This window comes from Arachis stenosperma, chromosome 6, assembly GCF_014773155.1.
Source record: "Arachis stenosperma cultivar V10309 chromosome 6, arast.V10309.gnm1.PFL2, whole genome shotgun sequence".
In the NCBI taxonomy this organism is placed as follows: domain Eukaryota; kingdom Viridiplantae; phylum Streptophyta; class Magnoliopsida; order Fabales; family Fabaceae; genus Arachis; species Arachis stenosperma.
Window position 1 is genome coordinate 19145156 of NC_080382.1, and position 12826 is coordinate 19157981.

Genomic DNA, 12826 nt, shown 5'->3' on the forward strand with positions numbered 1-12826 from the left:
TGTTACAATGAAGAGGCCGAAGGTCATCATAATATGATATCTGCTTACTCTGACGGTCCAATATATCAAAATGATGCGGCCGGACCAATATGGTGGAAGGTACGGTATCCTTCCTTGTTCTGGCTACCATCAAGAGAGCTTGTAATAATGGTAACATGTTTGCTGTTTTCAATTATTATTTTCCAAATAAACCGGTTTGCCACGTTCAAATGAGGCTGTTGGTATCAGGAACAGTGATCTTGAAACTCGCATTGAAGAAATACGTGATGAATTTAGCACATGGGAAGAACTACATGAGGATGAAAGGCAATGGCTGGAGTATTGTGGCAACTGGCAAGAAGTACAAAAACAATGATGGGCCAGAGAAAGTAGAAGCCCTGAAAGAAGAAGCATGTCGGATAATTGACTTGCTGCATCAGGATGCTTTGCAAGATCCTCAAAAGGAAACAGATGATTTGGAAAGCAAATTGACCGAGCTGAACCGTGAAATGCCTAGCTACTTGGACTACAGTTTTGTGAACGAATATTTTACCGAGCGAGATCTTCTCAGGGATGACAATGTCTTTTTCATTGGTATATGTGGAATGGGAGGAATGGAAAAAACGTGGCTAGTAACTCACTTCAGGAGTCAGATAAGATGGAAGAAGAATTTTAATTTTGAGAATGTGTATTGGGTGACAGTATCCCAAGATTTTAGCATTCTTAAATTGCAGGACTCCATTGCCAACAGGATAGGTGAAAAGCTTGATGATGAAGATGAGATAATTGACAGGGCAGAAGTTTTGTCATGTGCATTGGGAAAGATAAATAGATTAGTACTTATCTTAGACGATGTTTGGAATTATATTATCTACAGAAGGTGGGGATCCCGCAGAACAAATGGAATCAAATTAATTCTAACAAGTCGTCTAAAACATGTGTTTCAACAAATGGATTGCCCAGGCGATAATTTATATGAATGGAATGGTTTATTGATGACGAAGTCGGGCATGAAGTAGAAAGAGCCAACAATTGGGAGTTATTTTTGCTAAAACTTGGATGCAATGGAAGACCTGCAACCCTTTCTAGTGAAGTAAAGAGAATTGCCAAATCTATTGTGGATTTATGTGATGATTTGCCACTTGGAGTCGATGTGATGGCCAGAATGATGAAAAGGGTAAACAATGACGTTAATATCTGGAGACATGCAATGAACAAACTTAAAAATTCAGCAATGGGAGAAGACATGGAAGAAGAGATTATAAAGGTATTAAAACGAAGCTATGACCATTCAAGATTGTTTCTTGCTACGTGCATTATACAGTCAGGTTTCAGAAAGTGTGTTTACTATGAATCTTGTTGACGAGGGGTTAATACAAACAACGGGGAGTTTGGAAAAAGTATTAGACGAGGGGCGAGAAATATTAGCTAGACTCAATAGTCATTCAATGCTATGTCTTGATTGGTGGACTGAGAGCCATATGCATGATCTAATGAGGGACATGGCAAATGATATTGCGAAGGGAAGGTTCATGCTGAGATGTGGGAAAAAGTTAGATAATGTTCCTGAGATGCAGGAGTGGGCACCACATTTGGAGAAAGTTTCAGTGATGGAAAATTTTATAAAAGAAATTCCAGAGTGTCCGCAGTTGTCCACCTTGAATTTTAGTAGCAATATGATTAGATATATTCCAGATTGTTTTTTCTACCGCCTTGAAGCTCTAACTCTACTTGATTTATCCTACAATAACGAGTTAACATCCTTGCCGAATTCATTGTCTAGTTTGAGGTGCCTTAAATCATTGTTGCTCCAAGGTTGTAGCTCATTGCAATCTGTCCCTCCGTTGGAGAACCTACAGGAGCTTTCAAGATTGGTTATTTCATGGACATCAATTAAGGAAGTACCTGATGGGTTGGAGGTACTGACCAAGTTGAGATGGCTTGATCTATCTTATAATAGGAAACTCGTGTGTGTAGAATGGTCTGTGATATTTGGTTTGACTAACGTGCAATACCCTAATCTCAGCCAAACATCTATAACAGGAGAAGTAGAAATTGTGCATGGCATGATGAGTAGGTTGGAATATTTTGTAGGCTCTTTTCAGGTAGCTAAGAACTTGGCTGATTTTGTGGAAAATATCCTCAACAGAGATGGTGGGACTATGTTTTAGGAACCTGACTTTACTGGGATGAAAAGGAAGCTCATAACTGTCGAGTATTTCGAAGGATTTGAATTTTTGCTGCCAAGTGACCTTGACCAATTGGATATAAGAAATAATAAACAGTGGAGCGGAGACTTATGTGGAGCTTTGTCATTCTGAATTTCCTCCAAAAGTTCCGATCATCTCCTGTCCAAAACTAAGACAGTCCCACCTTCGGCACAAGCAATCTCCTTCAGCTTCTCAGTCTAATATTAGAATAGGATAACTATTGATTGAATGTGTAATGTCAATTAGTGGCCATGAACACCACTTTAATTTACTTTCTCCAAAATGCTATTCACTTCCATTGTCCTAACTTTTTACTTATTCATCAAATAATCAATTTCTCCTTTCTTTCGCAAATACAGCGTCTATTTTTTTATTCACTCTCTTTGTGAAACGAGATATTTTTGTTTTATTTAACCTTACTGGGATTCAATCAGAACAATGGAACCTTTTGCTACATGTACATTACATCAAGGGGAATGCTCCCACAAAGATAGAAAAAACGTCTTTTTATAAAGACGCCTACGTGTCGTCATATAATTGGATGTTTTTAGTGAACCGATTTTTTATAAATTTTTTAATTAACCAAAATAAAACCAATTTCAATATATTAAAATCCGATCAGATCGATCGGTCTAACCGGTTCAATCAAAAACCGACTTAAAAAATGATGGATTCACTTTCCAAACCTACCCCTTCCCCTTTACACCCACCCATTTTTCCTAGCACCCACCCCACCCTCCAATACGTGAATCATATATCACTATCACCTGAAGTCTGAACCCATAGCACCTTGCTAACTCACCCTACCAAAACCCTAAGTTCTCCCTGCAATGGGTCTGCCGCCGATGCCGCCGCCGTTCGTGCTGTCGGCGCCTCTGCTTCCTCTATCGTAGTTCGGCGTCCTCCTTCCCCCTGTCGCCGTCCTTTCTGGATTCTCTCGACCTTGGAGCAGCTCGCCGCTGTGTCACCACTCGCTGTCGTCTCGCCGGGCGCCATCCATGTCGCCGTCGAAGGTTAGCGGCACTGCCTTCACTTCTTCGATTCTTCTCTTCCTTTTATGTCCTGTTGTTGATTTTTGAATGTGGCCTTGTTGATTTTTGAATGTGAAACTGTGACTGGGTTAATGGAAAATCAAATAATTGATTTTGTGTTGTTGCTCTTTTTTTAATTCCTGAAGCTTTTGTTGAAATTTTCTTGTTGCTGCTAAAAATAGAAATCAAATCATTACTGAAATTTCTGTTTAGCTTTATTGATTTAAGGTTTAGTGTGATTAGGGATTACTTGTTACTGATTTGTGACGATTGTTGCTGAATGCTAAAAATGGAAATCAAATCAAGTGTTGTTTGCCTGAATCTCTTGGTCTCAGTTTGTATGTCCATGAAGGGCTTCTTCTCCATGTTTTCCTTTTCGCATTCCAACATCCTTTGCCTCCTCACCGTCGCCATCGCTGCCACCTTGTCCTTTTGTTCTTGGTGTTTCGCCTCTTCCTGCACGAAACCTCTGTATAAGTTAGGAATGTTCTGCAGTGTGGACTCCAAATTTTAACTTTGTAGGGAGTACAAGGCTGTCCAAAAGATTTTACTCAGGGACCACTTATTCAAAATGCAGTTGAAGCATAAAAAAGTAAATAACTAAACAAAGCATGAAGCAAAGATCATAATAAACCACACTCAAAAGCCTTCAAATATAGGAAAAAAAACAACACAGGAAAAAGAAAATCTATGAATAAACTATAACAACCAAGTCTTGTCCAGTAGATGTCTAGATGAGTCAGTTATGGCCTGATTTGATAAAACTTTAACTTTTCAAGATTTGTATTAGCTATGTTTGGTAAATTAAAATAAAAGTAACTTTTAATATGCATAAGCTAAAAAAAATGCATTTGGTAAAATTGCTTTACCATTAGTGAGTACTAATACTCGCAATGCAACAGTAATTATAATCAATATATCACAAATTTTCACCACTAGTTTCTATCAAGAAAAAAAGGGGACAAAACACTTAAAAATGGATTAATAAAAATATACATATGTAACTCAGACCTATTGAGTTATGTTAAGACGACATAACCTTTTTAAACTCATCTTTAACTCCTTATTCATTCACAAAAGGATGGATGAAGAGTGAACCCACCATCAAAGCAAGTTTCACACTCTATCTTATGATGATGTAGTGATGAGTCAAAGTATGAGTTTTTAAAAATTGTCACCCCAACATTTATCGTAAATAAAATACTACTTAACCTTGAGGATTACGACTTCTATCTTCAATTTTTTCCAGCACAAAGATATTATCCTTGTTGTCCTTTCCAATCCTCATGGTGTCACCAACATATCTATGAGAAAGATTGAAATAAGAAACAACAAAAATTTTTATCAATGATAGAATAAAAGACAGAGAAAAACAAGCGTGTTTCACAGCCCTTTAGTTTGTCCATGATATGATCTTAGGATACGTGATTTCCAACCATCCCTCTGGATTGAAGATGCCCAACAGAAGATTATAGTTTTTTTCCAGAATACATGCATCAACTGTGAATGCAAGGAAGAAAGTAATTTGAACTTGGAAAAATCAGACAAATATTCAAATCCGATTAATTAAGCTAGAGAAAAAATGCAGTATCTAATAGCATTACCTGATCAAGAGTAATGGTGGAGCTTTCAAAGTTAATGTCAACCCTCTGTGAATTTCAAGTATTATCCAATTAGGTAGTTACTCAGCAGCAATAGTTATAGATTACAGAGAAATAAATTAAGATTGGTCAAACAAGAAGGTAGAGCTTTAACTGTTGTTGAAGCAATCTTGAAAGAAGCCTCAATACTAAGCTGTCCTGACAACAAACTCAACTCCTTTGCACTGAACTCGACCACGTTAACCGCTTTGCTCTCCATTTTAGAATCAAATGACCAATGCTCAAACTCAGTAGATAAAAGTTACAAAGATGAAATACTGGAAACACAGTTTGCATCTTCTAATGTCAAAGTTATATATAATCTCTCTACTCAAAATTCTGTAGTTTGTACCTTGGCTATGTCAATGGTTTGAAAAAAACTCATCCAATGAGATAAAGTCTCTGAGGCCTATCTTGGTTCTCTTTGATCCCAGAATTGTGATTGTGCTATAAACAAGCCTCCAGCACCCAGCCACCTTCCATGTAATAGAAATTATTGATAGGGATAGATCATAAATTACAATCACAATCAGATATCAGATAATTTAGGCAGAGTTGAAGTTACCTTGTCTAGTTCTAGAGTTGGCTCTGGAGTTGGATTCTGAGATTCTAGCTGCTGCACCAAACTCTCGATTTCAAATTTCTTGGCAGATGGGAGTCCAAAAATCCCCTTGTTGATTCCTTGAAACATATTTTTTAGTGCATTTGATTTCAAACATATCACATACCCTTTCTGCATTGCATTGTTAAACAATGCTAAAAGCTTATAATGAAAAAGAAAAAGAAAAAGTAGATTCAATATTGTTGAAATGGGATACCTTCCACTGCCTGGTAAAGCTCCCTTTTCTTCTCAGCAAGTGTGTCATCCTTAACCAAGCCTGAGTCAAAGTTTATTTCCCCAACTTTAACTATGGTGAAGGGTCTAAACCAGAGAGGTCTGTCACCAATTCTCATGGTGTTCATCCTTGAAAGATTCTCAGGCGGAGCCAATATTTGAAGCTTCATTATATCCATGGTTCTAAAAATCATAGGACTCACATGACAAGCGGCCATTGAAGAAGATTTAACTATAAGAGACAGAAAATGAAGCACAGGATATGATCATGGCCTGACCCTGCACGCGCCTCTATCTTGTTTTTGTTGATAAAGACTGTGGTTCCTATTATTAGTGCCATCATTTTTGCTCTATCGAAACAGTGAACATGCATTTAGAGCAAGGTTGCGGTTTGTGGATAAGGCTCTTGAGATATGTGGTTCAGAAATCAGAATCATTATATAGCATTATGTGGTCCACGAGATACCTTATCCTTTGGTCTCTCACTTGCTGAACTCATTAATTAGTAATATATATTGAGTTATTAATTATTTGGCTGATGAACTTTAGGTAAAGTTATTATAGGAAGTAATAGATCTAAATTAAATTTGAAAATAGTGCACGGTGTCTCTCTTATTTCATAAAATGTAGTTATCAATGACAGCTTGCTTAATTGGACCACACATTCTGAAACATAATGTAATAACTAATAATATCATCAAGACATTGATATATATTATAATGTTGATGATCACTTTACGATGATTGTGATACATATAGCATATATTAGGCAGCATTACTATATTTTTTCATGGCCTGTATCCAACTGTATCACGCTTCTTACTTACCCATTTTTTTTATTGTGAATTAGAAATTAAAGTAAGAGAGAAACCTCTTCAATTGCTTGTCTCTTTCTACGTGTACATTATTTGATACAACATAGTATCCCAATCTTCGTGATGTCTCCTCCTAACTCCTAAGTCTTAACTTCTATATATACCATGCCTTACTCTTCTACTTGCTCATATATATCTAGCTATAGTTACGAGTTATTACTTATTACTATATCATTAGAGTGCAATGGATGTTGACTCGGAACCACTCAGTTCACAAGACAACGTCGAAGATCCCATGATGACTAGTGTGGAAGAAAATGTTAACTGCACTTGTGATTGTGGTGGCAACAGTAGTAAGTGTGTGACTGTGACGGCCGATGATATTATAAACCAGACTTTTGAAACATCAGATGCAGCTTATAACTTGTATGTACGTTATGCGAGGTGTCTCGGGTTTGGAGTTCGCAAGGGTGATACAGCACGTGGAAAAGATGGAACACAGCGTAGAAGGAGGTTTTTTTGCAGCAAGGAAGGAAAGAGAGCCGAGAAATACATATCTAGTTTGAGTAGGAAGCGGGAGCATAGAGCGCTGACTCGCACTGGTTGTGAAGCCATGCTTGCGGTGTATCTTGACACTAAAACTTCGACTTGGAGGGTTAAAAAATTAGTCGAGAAGCACAACCACGATCTTGTCCCACAATGCTTGGTACACCTAATTCCAAACCACCGAGGGTTGACTGAGCCACAAAAAGCTCAGGCGAATACCATGCATGATCATGGTCTTCCAACCTCTAAAATAATGGGACTAATGGTAGGCCAAGCCGGTGGTTATGCCAATGTCGGGTTCACAAAGAAGGACCTAGATAATCACTTTCAAAGAGCTCGTCGTGCAATGCTCATTGGTGGGGATTCCAATGCGACGATTAGCTATCTACTTTGGAAAGCAGATGTCGATCCGATGGCCATGACAAGGTACAGTGCTACTGATGAAGGTCGGCTGGCAAATTTATTTTAGGCAGATGGCATTTGTAGGTCCGATTATCAGTGCTTTGGAGATGTGCTTGCATTCGATACAACCTACCGGAAGAATAAGTACAGAAGGCCCTTGGTAATCTTCTCAGGTTGTAACCATCACCGCCAAACATGTATATTTGGTTTTGCCTTGGTAGAGGACGAACGGACTGCAACATATACGTGGTTGTTGCAAAACTTTCTAGAAGTCATGCTGAACAAGTCTCCTAGTGTTGTGGTCACAGACGGTGATGAAGCAATGAAGGCAGCAATTCGAGAAATCTTCCCGGATGCAACTCACCGATTATGTGGTTGGCACATTCAGAAGAATGTAACGGCAAACATAAAAAACAAAAATTTTTCCAACGACTTCAGAAGATGTTTGTATGCTCCATGGCATCCGGAAGAATTTGAAGAATATTGGGAGAATATGATAAAAAAATATGGGTTGGAGGAAAATGAATGGGTTCTGAGTGAATATGAGAAGAGGAAAAGTTGGGCAAGCGCTTACTTGAGGGATAAATTCTGTGCTGGATTTAGAACAACATCAAGGTGTGAGGCGATAAACAACTTCATTAAGAGGTTTATTGGCATTCGCCAAAGTCTTCTAGAGTTGGTCCAAAATCTTGAACATGCTCTTAGGGACTATAGAAACAATGAATTAGTTTCTCAATTTAAGACGCTGTATGGGGAGCCCGTTCTAACTACTGGGCTAGAAGTGTTGGAGCTTTCTGCTGCCAATTTTTACACTAGGGAGATTCTTGGAGAAGTAAAAAAGGAGATTCAAGGAGTAGTCGCATTAGATGTAATAAATGAGGAAAACATATCAACCACTGTTGTGTTAAAAGTTAAGGAGTGTGACAGGAGACAACATACTTATAACGTACTTTACGATCGCAATACTGAGCATATGGAGTGTGAATGTAGTCGGTGGAGTAGTGAAGGCATTCCTTGCAGGCACATGTTTTGTGCAATGAAAAGGGTAGGTTTACAGAAGTTGCCAGATAGTCTTCTTTTGAGAAGATGGTCGAAGGATGCCAAGAAGTATATGGATGAAAGTTCTGCTGGAGGCACTACGCAAGACAGAGAAAGAGAATTTTTAATGCGCTATGGCGCATTGTCAGTGGCAGCTACGTGGATGGTATTCTTAGGAGCTCAAGATAGTCCTTCTTTCCATGACACTATGAATGAAGTTTGTCGTTGGACCCAAACACTAGAACAAAAATCTGACTTGAAAAGACAAACAACAGATTCTACCACGCCAAACTTTGTTGGTGACCCTTCAGTGGTCAAGACAAAAGGAGCACCCAAGGGGAAAAAGGAGAGGGGTAAACGGAGGTGCACTAAATGCAACAGTGCTGGTCATGTAAAGAATAAATGTCCTGTGAGGAATGACGGTGACGATTTGGGGGATAAGACTGGTAATGGCGCGCAAGCTAGCTTTGGTACCAAGGAGGTCAGTGAGATACAATATTGCATTAGTTGTTATTTGATTTAAAATAAACTGGTGACCTCTATGTTGTAGTTATACTTGATAGAATTTTTGACTCCATGTATTAATTTTTCATAGAAGCTTCCCAAGGACCCTATGGCTTCTCAAGAGACATTAGCAGTGCCAAATACAGAAATAAATGTACCTGTGCAGCAAGAGTCTGGGCTAGGTGATTCAGGATTGATTAATGGCCATGAGAATCCCATCCCACCGTATGGAAGTCATCAGTGGCTATTACAGGTATAAATTTAAAGAGATGAATAATTGCATTGAGAGAAACTTAGTGTTTTGGTAAGTCTTAAACTATTTGAAATCACATTATAATTCGCTGAAGTCATTTTTAATTCTCTCAAATTTATTTGTGATGTGAAGAACAGGTTGTACAACAAGGACATTATTCGAAGTTCAATGGGATGCAGTAGCATGTACTTGTATATACTCATGAGAGTATGGTTTAAGATGTTAGTTAAATTCTTGGATTTCAATAAGACTTTGCTTTGAGGTTGATACATTTTTAATATTTAAATTTTTAGATATTTATCATAACTTGTCATTGTTACACTCGGCTGAAATGTTATGAAAGTTTCAATAGTTTTTTATTTATATAAGTAAAATCTTATTGATTCTTATTCATGCTAAAATTCAAAAGGGTCTCTTGTACAGTTGCAAAATCTACGACTAAAATAGTCTATGCTATACCACTGCAGGTAACACTAGTAGTGAAATCAAATTCTGAACCACAAATTAAACCTCTTATGCCATCTAATAAATTGCAACATTATTTTTTCCTTCAGGTAATGTCTGTCTAATATGTTAATGTTGTTCAAAGAAGCTTGATTGTGTTCACCTGTTGATCATCCGGTGTGATGTGTCTACGCGCTAATTGTTAGACTTTTCCCTGTGCAAGAATCTGTGCAATATTTTGATGATTTGGGTGCATGACACATTATTTTGTGCAGTCATCTGTGTGCTTGAAGCAGCACGCTTTTGACCTCCTTGAGCTGCTCCTGTTGCAAGCATTTCCAGAACTAGATGATGTATTCAAGAAAGTGCATGAAGAAAAGCATAGATTTGGGGAATTCATATCACTAAAGTGAATAGTATAATTTTGCATGAGGTCCGGAGACACAATTGTACATGGAGATATTATGCTTGTGCCTTGTTCTTTTCTTTTATTCTCCTGAAAAAAGAAAAAAAAGGTGAATTTTCTGGTGACCCTATTTGTCTTTGCAACCCATCATCTATCTTTTTCTGCAAGTTGATGAGTTAAAGGAAATTTTCCCGTTCATAACTTCGGTTTTGTAATTAGTATTGGCGTCTTGAGGAAACAAAACTGTAAATTTTGAGAATAATGCAATCATTGTAAGTTTTTTTTTCGTTCGGGCTTGAAATTTCTCAACGCAAGCTGCTGTCTGGTGACCGATGACAGGTATAAAGCACTTACACAAGATATAGCAACATAGTTAGTTATTCTCTTCCCTCAATCGGTCACTCAGCTAAATACAATTATCTCTAATTCTCTATAATTATTATTTTTATAATAGGTGACCTGTTTAATTGAAAAATTTTCAAATATACTTTTAGTCATTTTTAACCGTTAATCTTAATTAGGGGTGATCTTAATTAGGGGTTTTTATGGCCCGTAAGGAACAGGATTTAGTTAGTTCAAATAATTCTAATACTTTATAAGGCCAATTTTAAAGTTATAATTTTATAAGTTTTATATAACATCATTAAAATGTTACTATTAAAGATTAAAATTTAATAAATATTATATAACATTTATATCAAAATAAATTATTTTAAAATAAAAATAACATTATATAATATAAAAATATAACACTATTATAAAACATAACTTCACCCAACCAATCTGAGTCAATTCGACAAAATCTTTTGGTTCCAGACTCTTGAATGCCCTATATTCAATATTGTAATTAAAAAAATTATAAATTCTTTTTTTAAAAAAAAAGTAAACTACATTTACATGGTAATATTACATACAATAGTTTATTCTTTGGGGCTAAAATCTTAGTTTACTATGTAAACTCCAAAAGGAGCCAAGTTTATATACCATTTACCAAGAACACCCAAAAGCCTAAACTCATTTATCGCTTTCCTTTCTTCTCTAGGTAATTTAACAAAGTGTTAATAGCACTCATACGCTCTGTCACCAATGTGCCCTTTTTAAAAGAGTCCAGATATTTCACGATCTCGTTAAGTAAATCAACCACTATGAGAAACCAATGGCTATTGAGGTGAATTGGCACAAAAATCTACAACAACATCCGGAAATAACCTTAACTAAAAACAGTCATGAAATATTATTATATGAATTAATTGAAAGTTCAATAAAATTAACGAACTTGATGTAAAGTGGCAAGGTCTCCCATGAAGTTATCCTTGATGTATTTCATTGTGCGAACACAGTTCTGTTTCGGGCTTAACACAATTTGCTGCCATGAATATTAAACTAAGTTAGGAATCTTATTATGTTAATTTCTAGTCTACCTGGGAAGATATATTAAATTTGACGACTAAATTTCGATATGCCAAGGGACTTACAGAAAATGTCGGTGGCAGAAACCATTGGTTAGCATATTTGTATCCTTTTGGCCCAAAATATCCTTTGGTGAGCATCGAACAAACTAAGGTAAGGACCTATGGAGTACAAAAAATCAGAGTTATTCTGCACCAATTCAAATTTAATATTTTTACAAGGATAATAAATAAATAAATGGTACAAAACTAATTCTTACATCACCAATTATTGGCTTGCCGGGCATTATAGTCAGAAGAGTTTTGCGTGTGCCACTACAATAATCGTTTGGAACAAGCACTTCCCTAAATTCATAAAATTAGAATATTATACTATAGTGGTATAGTAGATTATAAAAAAATTATATGACAAATTAAATATTAATTAAAAATAAGTTAATTTTACTTACTCTGGATCCATATTGTTTCCAAATATGTAGGCAGCAATGGCCAATTCTTTATTAAAAAATTTCATCTCTTTAGTTGGCCGAAATAAAAGGTCCAAACACTAAAAAAAAAGTTTAGTACACATTTATTTTGATCAACAAAAAGTAAAAAAAAAATACAATTATAAAATAATATAAATAATTTATAAGTTCAATCTTTTTTTATTACCAACTATGATTACTAACCGTCTTTACATGTCATTTGTTTAATCTTTCGTATGTTTTAAAAAGTTTGACTATGTCTATATACTCAAAGTGTACACACAAAATTGGCCAAATATTTTTTTTGCGTATTATAAATGAAACATTTTTCATAGACTAACGGTTTTCAAATAGGTAAGTACTCACACGTGGCATGTCATCCCCGTCCATATTTGGATCGTGGTTGTCGTAGTAAATCCATGGAGACCCCGGAGGATGCTTTTCCGCAAATTGCAATTCTTTCTGCAACTCCAAAAAATATGATAATTATTTTAGACGCTGTTACTTATTTGTCAATAATATCATCTCAAATGACACGACATCAATAAAATTATTATAAATATCAGCAAATAAAATTTAGCTCTCTAATATTAACTAGGGTTCTAATCAACCTTCTAATGTCACTAACGGGCACAATTTGATGACCAAAGAAAAAATCGGTACTCACGAGCCTAAAATACTCAACAATGAAGCTAGACATCATGTCTAATGAAAAGGAGATAAGTTGAGGAAGAGATTGTATTTAATGACTTAACATTAATATAGCAATATGTGAGAATACTAAAAAGTTCTTCACCCCTAAATGGTATTTAATGGTTGTTATTTAAAAATAAAAAGATAAAACCTT

The 12826-nt window shown here is 36.2% G+C and overlaps 1 protein-coding gene and 1 pseudogene across 1 annotated transcript; one reads left to right on the top strand and one right to left on the bottom strand.

The window, feature by feature from the left end:
* Window positions 1–3551: 3551 nt before the first annotated feature.
* On the bottom strand, window positions 3552–5913 carry LOC130933808 (fibrillin protein 5 homolog; annotated as a pseudogene).
* An 841-nt stretch (window positions 5914–6754) lies between these two features.
* On the top strand, window positions 6755–10110 carry LOC130933809 (protein FAR1-RELATED SEQUENCE 5-like). Its single transcript, XM_057863418.1, has 6 exons — window positions 6755–7482; window positions 7543–8977; window positions 9092–9253; window positions 9386–9438; window positions 9663–9720; window positions 9973–10110. The coding sequence occupies exons 1-6, from the start codon at window positions 6755–6757 to the stop codon at window positions 10108–10110; spliced, it is 2574 nt and encodes an 857-aa protein (XP_057719401.1).
* Window positions 10111–12826: the final 2716 nt, after the last annotated feature.